Source organism: Manacus candei, unplaced genomic scaffold (genome assembly GCF_025592945.1).
Source record: "Manacus candei isolate 608988 ecotype Guabito, Panama unplaced genomic scaffold, ASM2559294v1 h1tg000002l, whole genome shotgun sequence".
NCBI classification, from domain to species: domain Eukaryota; kingdom Metazoa; phylum Chordata; class Aves; order Passeriformes; family Pipridae; genus Manacus; species Manacus candei.
The window spans coordinates 14,466,742-14,480,189 of record NW_026138050.1 but is presented as its reverse complement, the minus strand read 5'-3'; the positions used below and the strand labels follow the sequence as shown (position 1 = coordinate 14,480,189).

The following is a 13,448-nucleotide window of genomic DNA, read 5'->3' as shown; positions in this document are numbered from 1 at the left end:
TATACAGTGAAGTAACTTTCTATTTTTTAGTTACATGCCAAAATAACCTTGTTGCACAGATGCTGCTTATGATGTGCAAAAAAATAGTTTAGTGAACCTGAGTTGCTCCTTAAAGGAGTAAAAAAAAAAAGCCCCAGCACTTTTTTATTAGTCTGGGTGTTCCAGCCAGGCAGAACTGTTCCTTCAAGTGGCTCAATGAAGATTTGATTGATTTATTTTGCTCATCTGGAGAGTGTGTGGATTACCTCTGTCAATACTGGGCATGATAAATGAGGGCTGGGCACTTACAAAGCAATTTGAATTATTCGAGCTGTTCAGGAATCAAGCAGTGGCTTGATTCAAGAGGCATTACAAGGAGGAAATGCTGAGTGCATTTTGGGATCTCCTGAAGAAGTGGATCACGGTAGGAATCAATGAGCAGAAAGTGATCTGAGGCGTGTTCCTGTGTGAGGCTGGGATCAAAGTGCTGAAGGAGTGGTGGTTGTGTTTTGGTGAAGCTTTGAAGCTGAACTGGAAGATGTTCTTTGGCCATGTGCACACATGAATGGCAGGGTTGGGGAGGATTGCTGGGTGAAATTCAGTGGCTTGGGATTACAGAGGAGGTCGGAAGAGGTGACGTAATGGCTCTTTTGGGAGAGTAAATCAATAGGAAAAAACCTCTTATTGTTTCCACTGTCATCTTTTAGCCAAAACAAGGGGAATTAGGAGTTAAGATTAGATCATTGTATTCTTGCCACCATAGTTTTCTTAAGCTTTGTTTTGTCAAGTCTTGCCAAAAAACCTGCTTGTTGGCCAGTGCTCTTTCTTCCCTGTATGGTTGTTGTGTGCACAGTGTGTACCAACAACTGCTCTGAAAGGCTCTGGGGTTCATGTCCCAGGGCCCCTCACTCGCTTCCTGGCAACTTGAGTCGTGGGTAAAGATGTACCTGAATGCCTGTCATTGTTAGCACTGGTACCAAGTAGTGAAGATAAGTATTTTAGCTGCTTGTCTGTCATGTTTTCTCACTCATGTTTCTGTTTTAACTTGTAGATTTTGGATCTTTGTTTGACTTGGAAAATGATCTTCCTGATGAGCTGATCCCCAATGGCGAGTTGGGCCTTTTAAACAGCAGTGGGAACCTGGTTCCAGATGCGGCTTCCAAACACAAGCAGCTTTCTGAACTCCTGAGGGGAAGCAGCGGCTCTTCCTTGACCCCAGGGATTGGCAATGTGAACTCCAGCAGCCCCGTGCAGCAGGGAGTTGGTGGGCAAGTCCAGGGGCAGCCGAACAGCGCCAACATCGGGAGCTTGGGTGCCATGGGTAAGAGCCCTCTGAACCCGGGGGACTCGGCTGCCCCGGGCCTGGCCAAGCAGGCAGCCAGCACCTCTGGACCTACCACACCTGCCTCCCAAACCCTGAACTCTCAAGCACAAAAACAAGTGGGGATGGTGACGAGCAGCCCTGCAACATCACAGACTGGACCTGGGATATGTATGAATACTAATTTCAGTCAGACACACCAGAGCCTTCTCAACAGTAATTCTGGTCACACTTTAATGAATCAGCCTCAACAAGGACAAGGGCAGGTAATGAATGGATCTCTTGGGGCAGCTGGAAGAGGAAGGGGAGCAGGAATGCAATATTCTGCCCCTGCCATGCAGGGGAATGCAGGCAGTGTGCTGGCAGAGACTTTAACCCAAGTATCTCCACAGATGGCTGGGCACACCGGGCTGAACGCAGCACAGACAGGAGCAATGACTAAAGTATGTACATGCCATTTCATATATTCTATTTACTGCACTTGTTTTTTCTCCATACAGGTGTTTAGGAAACGTAGTAGACCCTTTTCTGGAACACAACTAAAGGATGTGCTTTTTTGAGCCTGTAGCTATCCGTTTCAGTCACCAGTGGTATGGTGAAAGCAGGATAATTGAAGCAGTACTGCTCTTGTAATCAGAAATGAAAGCACTCGTTGAAAAAGGCATCCTTGAAGTTAAAAGTTGGAGAGTATCTTAGCAGGGTGAATTAGAAAAGAGTAGTGTAATCCTGCAGAAAGGGAGCAGCAGATGATTTCTGGTGTGCAGAATCTCAGTTTAGCTGCCAGACAACAGCATCTTCTAAAGCAGTGTGAGCATTGTGAGAAACACTTGTGGATTGAAGGGAGAGGTGTAGCAATTGCTCCTCTTATCAAGGACCACTGTCAGCAGCTGTGCAGCAAATGTTTTTTAAATATGGAGGAACTGATCTGGAAACATCAGATTTCAGGATTGGCAAGCTAATGCAAACTTGGGAAGGGCAGAAGTCTAAACAGTGTTTTGACTGCTGTTCCTTCTGCCTTGTGTCTTATCTCATGTCTGGGTTGCTTTGGTACAGTTCCTTCTTGAAATGTTGATGGCAAACCCACCACATTCTGATATGTAGAAAAAGATAAAAAAATTATCTCTGATCTTTATCTTTTCCTACATCACTAGCTGTTATTACTGGAAATTATTAATGTTGGTGTTAATTCATTGATGTGTTAGGAAATATGGAAAAAATTGTGTTGCTTGACATGGAAGTGTGTGTCCTGAAGGGGTGTTGACATCACTGTAGAGCTCTGTACAGTTAATATTTATTTTTTTTTAATGAAAAACATAAAAAGCATTCTCTCTGCAGTGAAGGAGCCCCCTTTGCTTAAGGAAGAGATGCTTGTGGTCTCTGTGAAGGTCAGAGCTTCTGAAAGTGGATGTAGCTGTCTCCAGCCTCCAAAACAGCTAATTTTGCTGTGTGGAGCAGATTGGTATGCACAGAAAGAGAGTCAGCTTATCTTTCATTTGTTTTTCTTTGAAATTTGTGGGAAGAGTGACAAATGCTGATTGTGTGGCTTATTTCTGTAAACTTACAGAAATCTAAGTTCTTGGGAGTAGACTCTTCCTAGCCACTGCACAGCTTTGTGGTGAAACTACTGATTTTCTGTGTGAAGCAACTCAAGTAGAATTACCGCAAAGCAAAAGGACTTGCTTAAGGCCTTCATGTGACAGAGTCTGTCTGAGCCTGGTGGGAAAGGTTCTGTGAGGTCCTGATGTATTTTAAACAAACCCACTCTGGTAGGGAATGGGCCAACACTCAGACAAATTCCATATTTGAAGGACTTCAGGCTCAGCCTGATTCCAGCTGCAAATGGATTCACCAGCTTAGGAGTTTAACCAAGACTTTCTCAGTTAACACATGTTCAGGAAGCAAAGTAAAGTTAGTTTGAACAAGGAATACATTGGAAAAGAATAGTGAAATGGTGATAAAATGATGGTGCTGTGAAGCTGCACTTGAGAGAAAACAATTTTAAAAACTTGGCCAACAAAAATAGGAAGATTGGTGTTTTTTAGGGCTCCATCTCTTGCTGAACAAGATGAAGCTTAAAAACATTGTGTTTCCTTAGGCAGTTTTACTTTATTCACATCTAATTTTCTCTTAGTAAGAGAGCAGGTGAGCTCAGTCTTCTTACACAAAGATTTAGGGGTTCCATTTTGGAACAAACACTTGTTCCCTGAATTTTCTTCTGCCAAGCAGCAGCTTTCTCTATTTTTGCCATTTTCCTTAGTAGACATTGGAGGATTGGTACCCTTTTCCTGTTTCTTCCCATCCCCCAGTTTCTTGTCCTAATAGGATTATCAACCATGATTGTGTGTTTAGCTTTTTCTTACTGATGCTCTGGTTGTGAGGAAAGCTTTTAAGAAAAGCACTTCAGTGAGTTTGTCTGTTCTTCTGAAACTGAAATTTCTGCTGGAGGAGAATGTGGGTTGGTTTGTTTTTCCACCTCCTCTTCCCTGGTGTTTACCACTTAATGTGTACAGCTTAAAAGATTGGAAAGGCTGTAATAAAAGTGGTGAGAGAGCTGATCTGCCTCATAGTGAACGTGCCCAACTTGACTCAAGGGCTTAAAATGTAGCTACCATCGTGCTTGAAAAACTGTATCAAAGCTGGAAGGAAACTCTCTAGGTTGTGACTGTAGCAATATCCTAAGGGAAGGAAAGAGGTGTGAAATACAAATGCAGAAAAACAAAATCTTAAAGCACTTTTAAACCCAAAATTTTCTCATTACATTAAGTGATGTGCACCACTGACTAACCTCACCCAAGTATCAAGTACAGCTCAGTGGCCCGTTTTTCTCTATTCAGTGTGTTTATATGCAATGTGTGGGACTCATTGACCCTTCATAGTCTGGGACCAGTTTTGTTGGACAAGACCTTGTCCTGTGGTGGTTCATTCTAATTCTTTTTTAGTAAAAGGCTAATCAAGCAAAGTCCATTGCTTTTTCTGGTTTTCTTCCTTGTGATATGTTTTTGTAAGCATTTTTTCTAGTAAGAGCAAAAGAAGAAAAATATCCAGAATCTGAGCACCTGCTCTCAGAAGTAACTGGGGTTCATTTCAGCTGGGTCATCATGAGCCTATATTGTTAATTTTGGGATGGACTTGCCATTTTAAGGCAGAACTGAGCATGGTAACTGAAACTCATGTTCATGTGCTTGCATGAGCCCAAGGTGGGGATAAGCTTTGCCCCTAACCTAAAAAAGGGAGTGGAAAATAACCAATTCCCAATGCCACAGGGCCAGGAGGTGCTGCCATCATGACAAATGTTTTGGAGAGGTTAAAGTAAAATACTTGCTCAATCTGTAGAGGTGTGAGCAAAGGATTTAGTAGACTTTGTATGATCCTCCCAGAGATTGGTGACTTAATGCTACTGAGATCACCTGGAAACCTCTGAGGAACCTTCTCTTTCGTGCTGCTGTGAATATTTCTGCTCCCTTCACTGCCAGACTTCTTTCCTGTAACATTTTTTCTTGCAACTGTGGAGTTGTGGCCCTGTTTTCTTGGATGACACTACAAGGATAGTTTTTGTTTGACTGGGTTGAAGTTCTTGAAGAAATCAGCTTTAAAGAGCAGAAGGATTCTTCCTTCAATGATTATCACTTGATGGGGGCAGAGGAACAGATCATCTTGTCACAGTCATTTCCAGTAGTAATGAATTGTCCTTTTGTGTTGGAGCATGCTTTTGTTAAGTCCATTAAGTCCAGAAAATGTGTTCAAACCATCTAGAGAATCTTGTCAGGATTGTTTTAAGATTGTTGGCTGTCGAACATGACAAGCAGCAGCAAAGCTAAGCAGATGGTCATTGCTTCCATAGGAATGAGCTTGTGCCTAATACTCTCCTGTTGCTGTGGGAGCTCTTCTTTTCCAAGGGAGGGATTTGAAGCCTTCCTATTGTTCATTGTGGCTGGCAAGAGCTTGAAGTTGTGTTTCTGTAGCTGAGTGGTTGGATAGTCTCTTGCTGAGGTGCATTCCCCTTGTCCTAGTACTGCTATCAAAGCCTGTGGAAAGCCAGAAGAAAACATTGGAAAGTTCCCCTTTATTTTGTCTAGTTCTCAGACTTCCTTTGTGCACTCTGTTAAGAGTTCTGGACAGTCATTCACCTAATTGGTACTTCTGCTCTTTCCCTTGAGAAGCAGTGAAGTCCCATTCAGATGAGAGGGCTCTGTGTTTCCAAGCTATAATGCCTCCTTCTACAGTTCTGTAAAAGGAATCACCTTTTCTGCAGTAACCTCAGAGCTGTAGCAGTCCAATAAGGATATGCTGGTACCCAGCAGCAGGAATTTAGGGAAAAATCCTGCAGCTGTGTGTGGCTGATCTGCAGAAGCCATTGCTGTTGAACTGCAATGAAGCCATTGCTTGCTGGGGGCTTGTTTTAAAGTGTTTTTCTTTATAGAACTAATGAACCTACCTCAAGTTCACTTTTCTTTCTGAAAGGTGCAGTTTAATCAAATGTTTTTGAGTTCTGTATGCCCCAGAAAAAGATTAAATCCTTTGGTCAGATCTTAGTCTGAATCTATGAACAGAGCAGGAGAGAATGGTTGTTTATTTTCATCCCAGGTTATGAGGGTTACAGCATGATCACTTGCTTGTTTGGGGGGTTTTTTTGGGGATGCCCTTTGAAGATTGTACATTTTGAGTAACCTTATTGAAAACTCTAAAGGAAAATATTTTTATTGATATAAACTAGAACCTGCCTGACAGGGAGAGACTGATAGAAAAGCTTATCTGGCTGTCAGATCTTCCAGTGGAGTATTTCAGGAGATGATCTGGGAGCAATGAGTTTAGACACAGACTTCAAGTGCTCTTTGCAAGTGGTGAGTTCTGTTACCTGTGTGTATCTATTTAAGCCCCACTGGAAGTTGGTGCCAGTAGTAGGATTGACATCCCAGATCTGAACAGGTTCAAAACAGTCACTAACATGGGAAAACCAGAACTGTTCTGCTGGATTTTTGCCTGTGAGTTCAGAAGAGTTTTTTCTCTAAACTATATTGGCCTAATTTGTTTGAACAGTGCATGTTTTCAACTCAGTTTTAGTCAGAGTAGCCACATGACAGGGGCACGTTGCAGGAGGAGAAGGTTCAGATTAGAGAGGAGGAGGAACTCTTACCAGAAGTGAACTTCAGAAAGCAGTAAGACCATTTTTTAGTTCTACCAAGAGAATAACCAGTTGTCTCATGTTCTTTTTTTACTATTGAGCTATAAAAGGAGTGCATTCTGTTATTGTTGTTTTAAGGCTTAGTGTCTGTATGATACACCTGCTTTGGACAAGCACATTCACTTGTTCACTGAGTGATGTTTTGGTGTTGGGTATTAATCTTGAATCAATTTAATAAGATAATTAACTGTGTTAAAGAGGAAGAGCTCTGGTGCAAGACTTACATGGTGTATGTAGTTATGTTACTTGTCTCGGTGCTGTGAGGAATCTGTGGTGAGGAAAATGTGTGATGAGAAATAAGGAAGCAAACTATTTATTTAAACAGATCCCCCGGTACAGATGGGGGGATCAGGTCTGAGTACCAGATTTAGACACGCTTGCTGGTTGTGAATTAAGTCAGCTGAAGATGTTCTCATTCCTCTGCAGCTCTGTGTGTTTTAGCAAACTGCTGGTGCAGTTTGTTTCTCTGGTGGCTCTCAATCTGTCTGAATCTGCCTGAATTATTTTAACATGACTTGCAGTTAATTTGCTTCTCGTCCACGGACCCGTCCGTGCTCGGCTGCCAAGCTGCCTGTCTGCTAGCAGACCATGCCTCTGGCAAACACGAGCAGGCAGTCCAAGGCATATTCCAAACAGTGCTGCTTCCCACTTCCAGGGGACTCTTAACGTTACAGACTTGACCGTGGTCGCTCAGTTCTGTGTTGAATAACAAGCACCGGAACGGGGTTTTCTGCTGAGGAGAGACATATGTGCTTTCACAATAATACAAACAGAAGAAGGATATGAATACAGAGAAACACACAACAGCAAAACTCACTGACTCGTAGTAAAATGAAAGTCTCCGAGGCAGTTTTGTTTTGAAACATGACCGAGCAAAGTGCTGCTCCACAGATGAGTTTGCTGATACGCCGAGGAGATTTGGTGACTTAAAAAGCTCGCTCACCACAACTATTACTGCTGGCACCTGAAATGGAGTTGTTGTTTCCTATTTGTAGCACACGAGTTAAGCCTGGTTTGCAGTTGTGCAATGTCACTGCAGATCTTTGCAGCGATAGTCACTTGGCTCGGGCAGGTACCAAGGTTCACTTTGGCTCCGGGGCTGCAAGAAACACAACACTCAGACTGAGTGGGGACAAACCACAGCCTGATTTCCCCTCCTGCTTCAAACCCAGGCAGTTAAAAAGCCTCTTTGTGAACTGGCTTATCATCCAGCTGACAAAAATGACATATTATGGGATCTTTTCAGAGCAGAATTGGGCCGTTATCTTTGGCACAAACATTAAGGATTTTGTCATTAACCATAAATTGTATTGTTCCAGTCTTGTAATTCTTCAGTTTTTTTTTGCTGGAATGGGGTTTATTCCTAAGAAGTGTATCTGAAAGAAGGTTTTGGAAGTGAAACTAAGAGATCTACCAGTTCCTTCGGAAGCCACAGGTTAAAAGCGCGGTCTAGAGTGTTGTTTCAGGTTTATCAAAATAACAGAAACTTCCAAGTTCTCTCTGACTGAAATGACATCTTTCTAATTTTTAGCCTGCTTTCATGTACCTTCCTGCTGCTGTTCATAGTTTGGTGGTTTTAATACACAGGTAAAAAATGACTCAGATGTTGAGAGGGAGGAGAACCTGCCAACTGAAACGCCGGTGTGTAGAAGTTACGAAATGCCTGGTTACTTCAGTCAGAAGGAAATGTCTTTGTCATAGTCATTCTCTTAACAGACTCTAATCATGCATGTAGATGTGATTTCACAGGAGCCTTTCTGATGACAGGACCTTTTAGCAGGTCTCAGAACTTGCCCTTACTTAAAAGATAAATTTAATATTTGTGCTTATAGTGAGCTGTGATTTTATTGGGGATCCTGTAATTGGAAGGACATACAGAAATGTATCAAAGCAGGTGATATTAAGGTCTGAAAATTAAATGCTGGTGGTCTGTTTGCTTAGAAAAAAAGGCAATGCAGGAAACTTGAAAAATTACGTAGAGCTTGATAAACTGTGTCAGCCTTCCTGAGAAGTGGATCAGGAGTGGAAGCAGTGAAAGGAGGCCATTCCACAAGTGAAAAACACTTTGTTGAAGGAAACAAGACACTTCAACCATCAGGCAGAAAATAACATTATGTTGGAAAGTTGCACTTTGGAATTTTGAAATTCCCTCACTTCCATAGGGGGCTAAAATTTCAGTCCAAGAGGTTACAGAGAGCACGCCCAGATCTACTTTGTAGTGGGCAGGTTCTTCATCTTGATTGATTTTTAAACTAGAAAAGGTGTTTTAATACATACTTTCCCCCACATCTCAAAAAATAATCCTAATTCTAATTGCCACAGCTGCTAGTTTACTCTACAGGGCTGAGTATAAGGAATGGCAAAATATAATGGCATTTTTCTTTCTTCTTGTGAATGTTTGGAGGAAATACCTGTTGGTTTTTGTTTGGAAGCTGAAGTCTGGTTGTGTGTGACATCAGTAGACAGTTTGCTGTAGCTGTACTCATTTCTCCTCCTCATCCTCCTCCTTCTGCTACTAGAGTGAAGAGTATTTTTATTTACCCCAGAAATTACTGTGGCTGTGAAGGGAAGTGGCACACTAAGCTTATTGCTTGTGTTTTAGCTGTTTAAATGTCACCCATGCAGTGGCTTTAATTCTAAGGCCAGAAATACTTTGCAGAACTGAGATTTAGATGAATGAGAACTTGAGATGATTGTTGAACTCCTGGTGCTACAAAAACTGTGTAAGTAACACCTGGAAATGTCTGTGCTTACGAGTTCTGAAGATACTCAAACCCCAAAGTGATGCTTTTGTTCTTTGGTATCTGTATGTCCAAATCTGCTTTAGGTTTGGGAAACAAACACTTTTAGAATGAATCATAATGAAAATACAGCACCTTAAATATAGGGACACCTTTGCCAAAAAAACTATGAAATATATTTCTAAAATATAATAGTGAATAGATTATTTAGCAGTCTGAGATGCTGCTGGTTTTGGTGGTGGAGGGGTTTTGAGTTCTCGAAGTGACAGCAGCATTTTGCTGTCCTGGCTGCATGGCTGCTCTTTGAAGGGGATTTTCAGAAACAAACACAAAACAAGTGCCCTTTGAAACTTTTGGCAGACTTAATTAAATAACTGCCTTTAGGGTGGGAGGATCTTTGTATGCTGGAAATGGACAAGTGTTGGAACACCATGGGTCAAAAATGGGATTTCACTCTAGAATGAGCTGTTGTTGCTTCCCTAGTCTGATATGGGGCATCTTGGGTTAAAAAATACATTTCTGGATCATCCTGTGTGCAATTGCTGTCAGTGAGGAGTGTGTGCACAGGCCTGGTTTGTTTGCACTGCTCTATTTTAATCATGTGTTTAAAGACAACCATCAGATCTTACCTTGCTTAAAAACCTGTTAGGAATTGCCTCTTGATTGTTTCATGGGAATTGTTAAATCTTCAAGGAGAGCACCTTTTATAGAAGGACTGGAAATGTCACAGTAGCTCTTGAAGCAGTGTGGTGTTTCAAAACAAACATATTTTGCTCTTAAAGATATTTAAAAATTATTTTAACGGCGTAAATTATTTATAGTTACGTTTCTCCATAGTTACTGGTAATGTCAGGCTGTGATATTTGTGCTAAGTGGTTGTTTTGAGTAAGCACTATTGATTTTTGTTTCTTTTAATGCATTTAATGTAACCTGTAGTGTGAGTTTGTTTCTTGTCTTATTTGATTTTCCTCCTGGATTGAATAGTTACTTCTTCTAGAGGCACAGCCTCTCCCTTCAGAGTGCCTGCTTTCCCTTTAGGATTCACGTCTCTCAAGGAGAGTATACATTGTAAAGCAATGACACAGAATAGCTCTTTTCATTATAGTTTTGAGATACTTTTGCAGTTGCTCTTACTCTGCAGAGCTCTGATTGCCTTTCCCCTCCCTGTGGAATATCACATCACAGGGACTGCTGGATAATGTATCCTTGGCCAGCTTCTGGGAGATAAATGAGGAAAGAATCTCTTAAATAGCGCTACTGCTTTTTCTTACCAAACCAGCTTATTCCTTATAATACTAAATTTTTGGAGCATGACGTGCTCTCCTTTTACTTGGCTGTCTCCAGCCAGCTATAGGCACTCCTGAATTGCTGAGGTGCTGCCAGACACAGCTGTCAATGCTTTTGGGGCCTTTTGGGTACCTTTTGAAATGCTCATATCCAATATCAGGAAATAAAGGAAGGAGCATGGACACGGTTTGAATTTCCTGTTGATTTAGAAGCCTGCATTTATAGAATTCCAGACTGGTTTGGGTTGGAAGGGACCTTAAAGTCCATCTCATTCTACCCCCTACCACGGGCAGGGACACCTTCCACTAGCCCAGGTTGCTCCAAGCCCCATCCAACCTGGCCTTGGACACTTCCAGGGCTGGGGCAGCCACAGCTTCTCTGGGTAACCTGTGCCAGGGCCTCAGCACCCTCCCAGGGAAGAATTCCTTCCCAGTATCCCATCTAACCCTGCCCTGTGTCAATGGGAAGCCATTGCCCCTTGTCTAATTCCTAAACTTGGTTTTGATGATGATGAGCTATAGGAACTGGGGGAGGACAGGGATACTCAATTAAGAACCTGTTTTATAGAATTCTGCTTTTGTGTGACTGTAACATGGTTTAGTCCACACTGAGGCATTTTCTAGAAGTAACTCATAAAAGATTTTGACCTGTGAATATACAATCAAATGTCTGTCGAGGTGTATCTTCACTGAATTTCAGTCTTTCAGAATCCTCTTAAGTGTTGTTGAATTACTCTTTGTGTCCAAACCAGATTTTCTTGATGAAACAAACCTTCGAAACATCTTTAGTTGATTTTGTGGTTCTGGTTAAGTTTCTGTTCCTGTGTACCAAGAATAGTTCTTGTTTATCTGAAGAAAACCACTTGTTCTGCTTGGCACTCATAAAAGCTCTTGAAGCAATTGGAATACATTGATCAATTGTGGCTAATTATCCATTAGAGCTTTGAAGTTGTTATTTGCAGAGGTGACACTCGTTACAGAGTAAATCTTCTGAACTTTAAATCTTCTGAGCTTTGTTCTTTATTCATAAGTATGACAGTGCTGCTGAGTGCTGGAGTTGTAGAATATTCCATTGTGTTTGTACTCAGGCTTGTGCAGAATTTTGGAGATATTTTCTTTCTCCAGTCATCTATACAGTGCAAGCACATGATTATTTCATTTTCTTTTCCTGGAAAAGGTTGGTTTCTAGTTAAATGTATTAAGAGTTTGTTCTCGATGTATTTCAATGTTTAAATATAAAAAATCCAGTCATTTGCAAAGAGCGTTTTCCCACGAAATTTTGTCTTTTGTATTTCAGTAATTATGGGGAAACATTTGTTCATTTATTTAATGGTCTTGAAATACTTAAATTTGTCTTTGACCTCTGTGAAATGCTTGGAAGAGAATTTCAAATTTTATTACAACTGGTCATAAAACACCTGTCTTCCTCCTAATGGGATTTTTAAAATTTTATTTTTCGTTTTACCTAATCTTTTATAATAAAGGACGATGTAAATTAGTTATTCCTGGGCATTTGAGTATTCTTCTGAGTTAGCTTACTACCGAAGAACAGGACAATAATTGCTTCATGGATTTGTTGGGGCTTTGGTTATAGAAATTAGATTAAAGAGGAGGGAGAGTGGAGACTTGGAGCGCAGGCTCGGCTTCCTCTGAACACTGGGAGCCAGATCATAATTTAATTCTCAGAACTGATTCTTGAAATGTTACTTTTTTAAAGACATTCTTGTTACTGACTTTAAAAGTGAGTATTTTTAACAGAGTATTTTGTCAAACTGCCAAACCTGCAGGTTGGTTTAGGTGAGCTCTCACCTCAGCTCAGATACCAGCATTGCCCCCATTCTTGCATTGAACCTGAACTCACTTTTTTTTTTCTTTTTTTTTTTTTTTGGTACCACCACTGGCTTTCTGCCATAATATGATTAATCTTTTCCTTGCCTCTCCATCTGTCCCTCTGGCATATACATCCCAAGTGCCGTGGTGACTTTCTCTTGGAACACTTTACTATAGGATGAAATAGTAATTAGGAGAGACTTACTTTTTTTTGTCAGTAAACAGATGCAAGATGATGCCAGCGTAGTAAAGCAAGCCTGGCTGCCCCTTCCCAAACGAGCCTGAATTCCTAATGGACCCATCTCTTAGGCTTCTCCAAGAGCTGTGGTCGGGGAGGTGGACCTTGCTTCCTGCTGGAGAGCTGTGCTTCATTCCAGGGGGAGAGGAGAGTCCAAAGAGTGAAGTCCTCGCCTGGAGAGCTGCTCTTTGGTCCCGAGTGCAGGCAGAGTGCCAGTGGGAGTCGGGGCAGCAGCACAAGGCACGGAGCAGGGGGTGACTCCAGGGGGCTGGTGCCAGATTGTAGTAGCTTTGGAACTCGTGTTAAACTCACCTGGGACCCGGCAGTGAAGTGGTGCAGATGGCACAGGTCCCTGTCTCGTTGAGTTACCACTCTGGAAAGCAGAAATAAGCCTTTCTGTCCTCTTTCACTGACACTAACAGCCTGAAGAGCAGCTGAATTATCTGTCAGTCTGAATTTCTAAGGTCCTCTTTCATTCACAGTGCTTTGTGTACTTCAGTTGTAACTTCTGAGCACCTCAGTCACCAGACTGCCTGATTTCCTTGTCTTGAGAGAGAGAGAGGAAAGCGCCAAAGAAGGAAGTTAAAATTCTTTAAGCCAAGCAAGGTGACGTGCTGCTTGTTAGCAAAAGCATTTCAATGGATGGAAAGAGAGAAAGAGGGAACAAAATGCTGAGCTCTTTAACCAAGTTACATGTTGAAAGCCCTGGTTTGAGGTAGGTGTGGTAATTCGATGACAAACGACTTGAAGGGTTAATCTAATAATGGATATTAAGTGGCTGGTTTTGTTGAGTCCCATTAAGAGGGAAGTAAAGGGTACATGGCATGTCCAGAAGTTCTGAATCATCCCTGTCCTGTAGCTTGGATCTGTG

General features: G+C 41.7%; 1 protein-coding gene across 5 annotated transcripts in view; it reads left to right on the top strand.

Moving 5' to 3' along the window:
* The window catches only part of CREBBP (CREB binding protein), a 95,547-nt gene that overhangs the window by 13,906 nt on the left and 68,193 nt on the right, over window positions 1–13,448 (top strand). For 4 of the 5 annotated variants that reach the window (XM_051779697.1, XM_051779688.1, XM_051779677.1 and 1 more), the window contains exon 2: window positions 1,031–1,743. In XM_051779697.1, the coding sequence (XP_051635657.1) occupies window positions 1,031–1,743 (713 nt within the window). The remainder of the gene's footprint in view (window positions 1–1,030; window positions 1,744–13,448) is intronic. The other variant, XM_051779702.1, reaches the window with a different exon arrangement.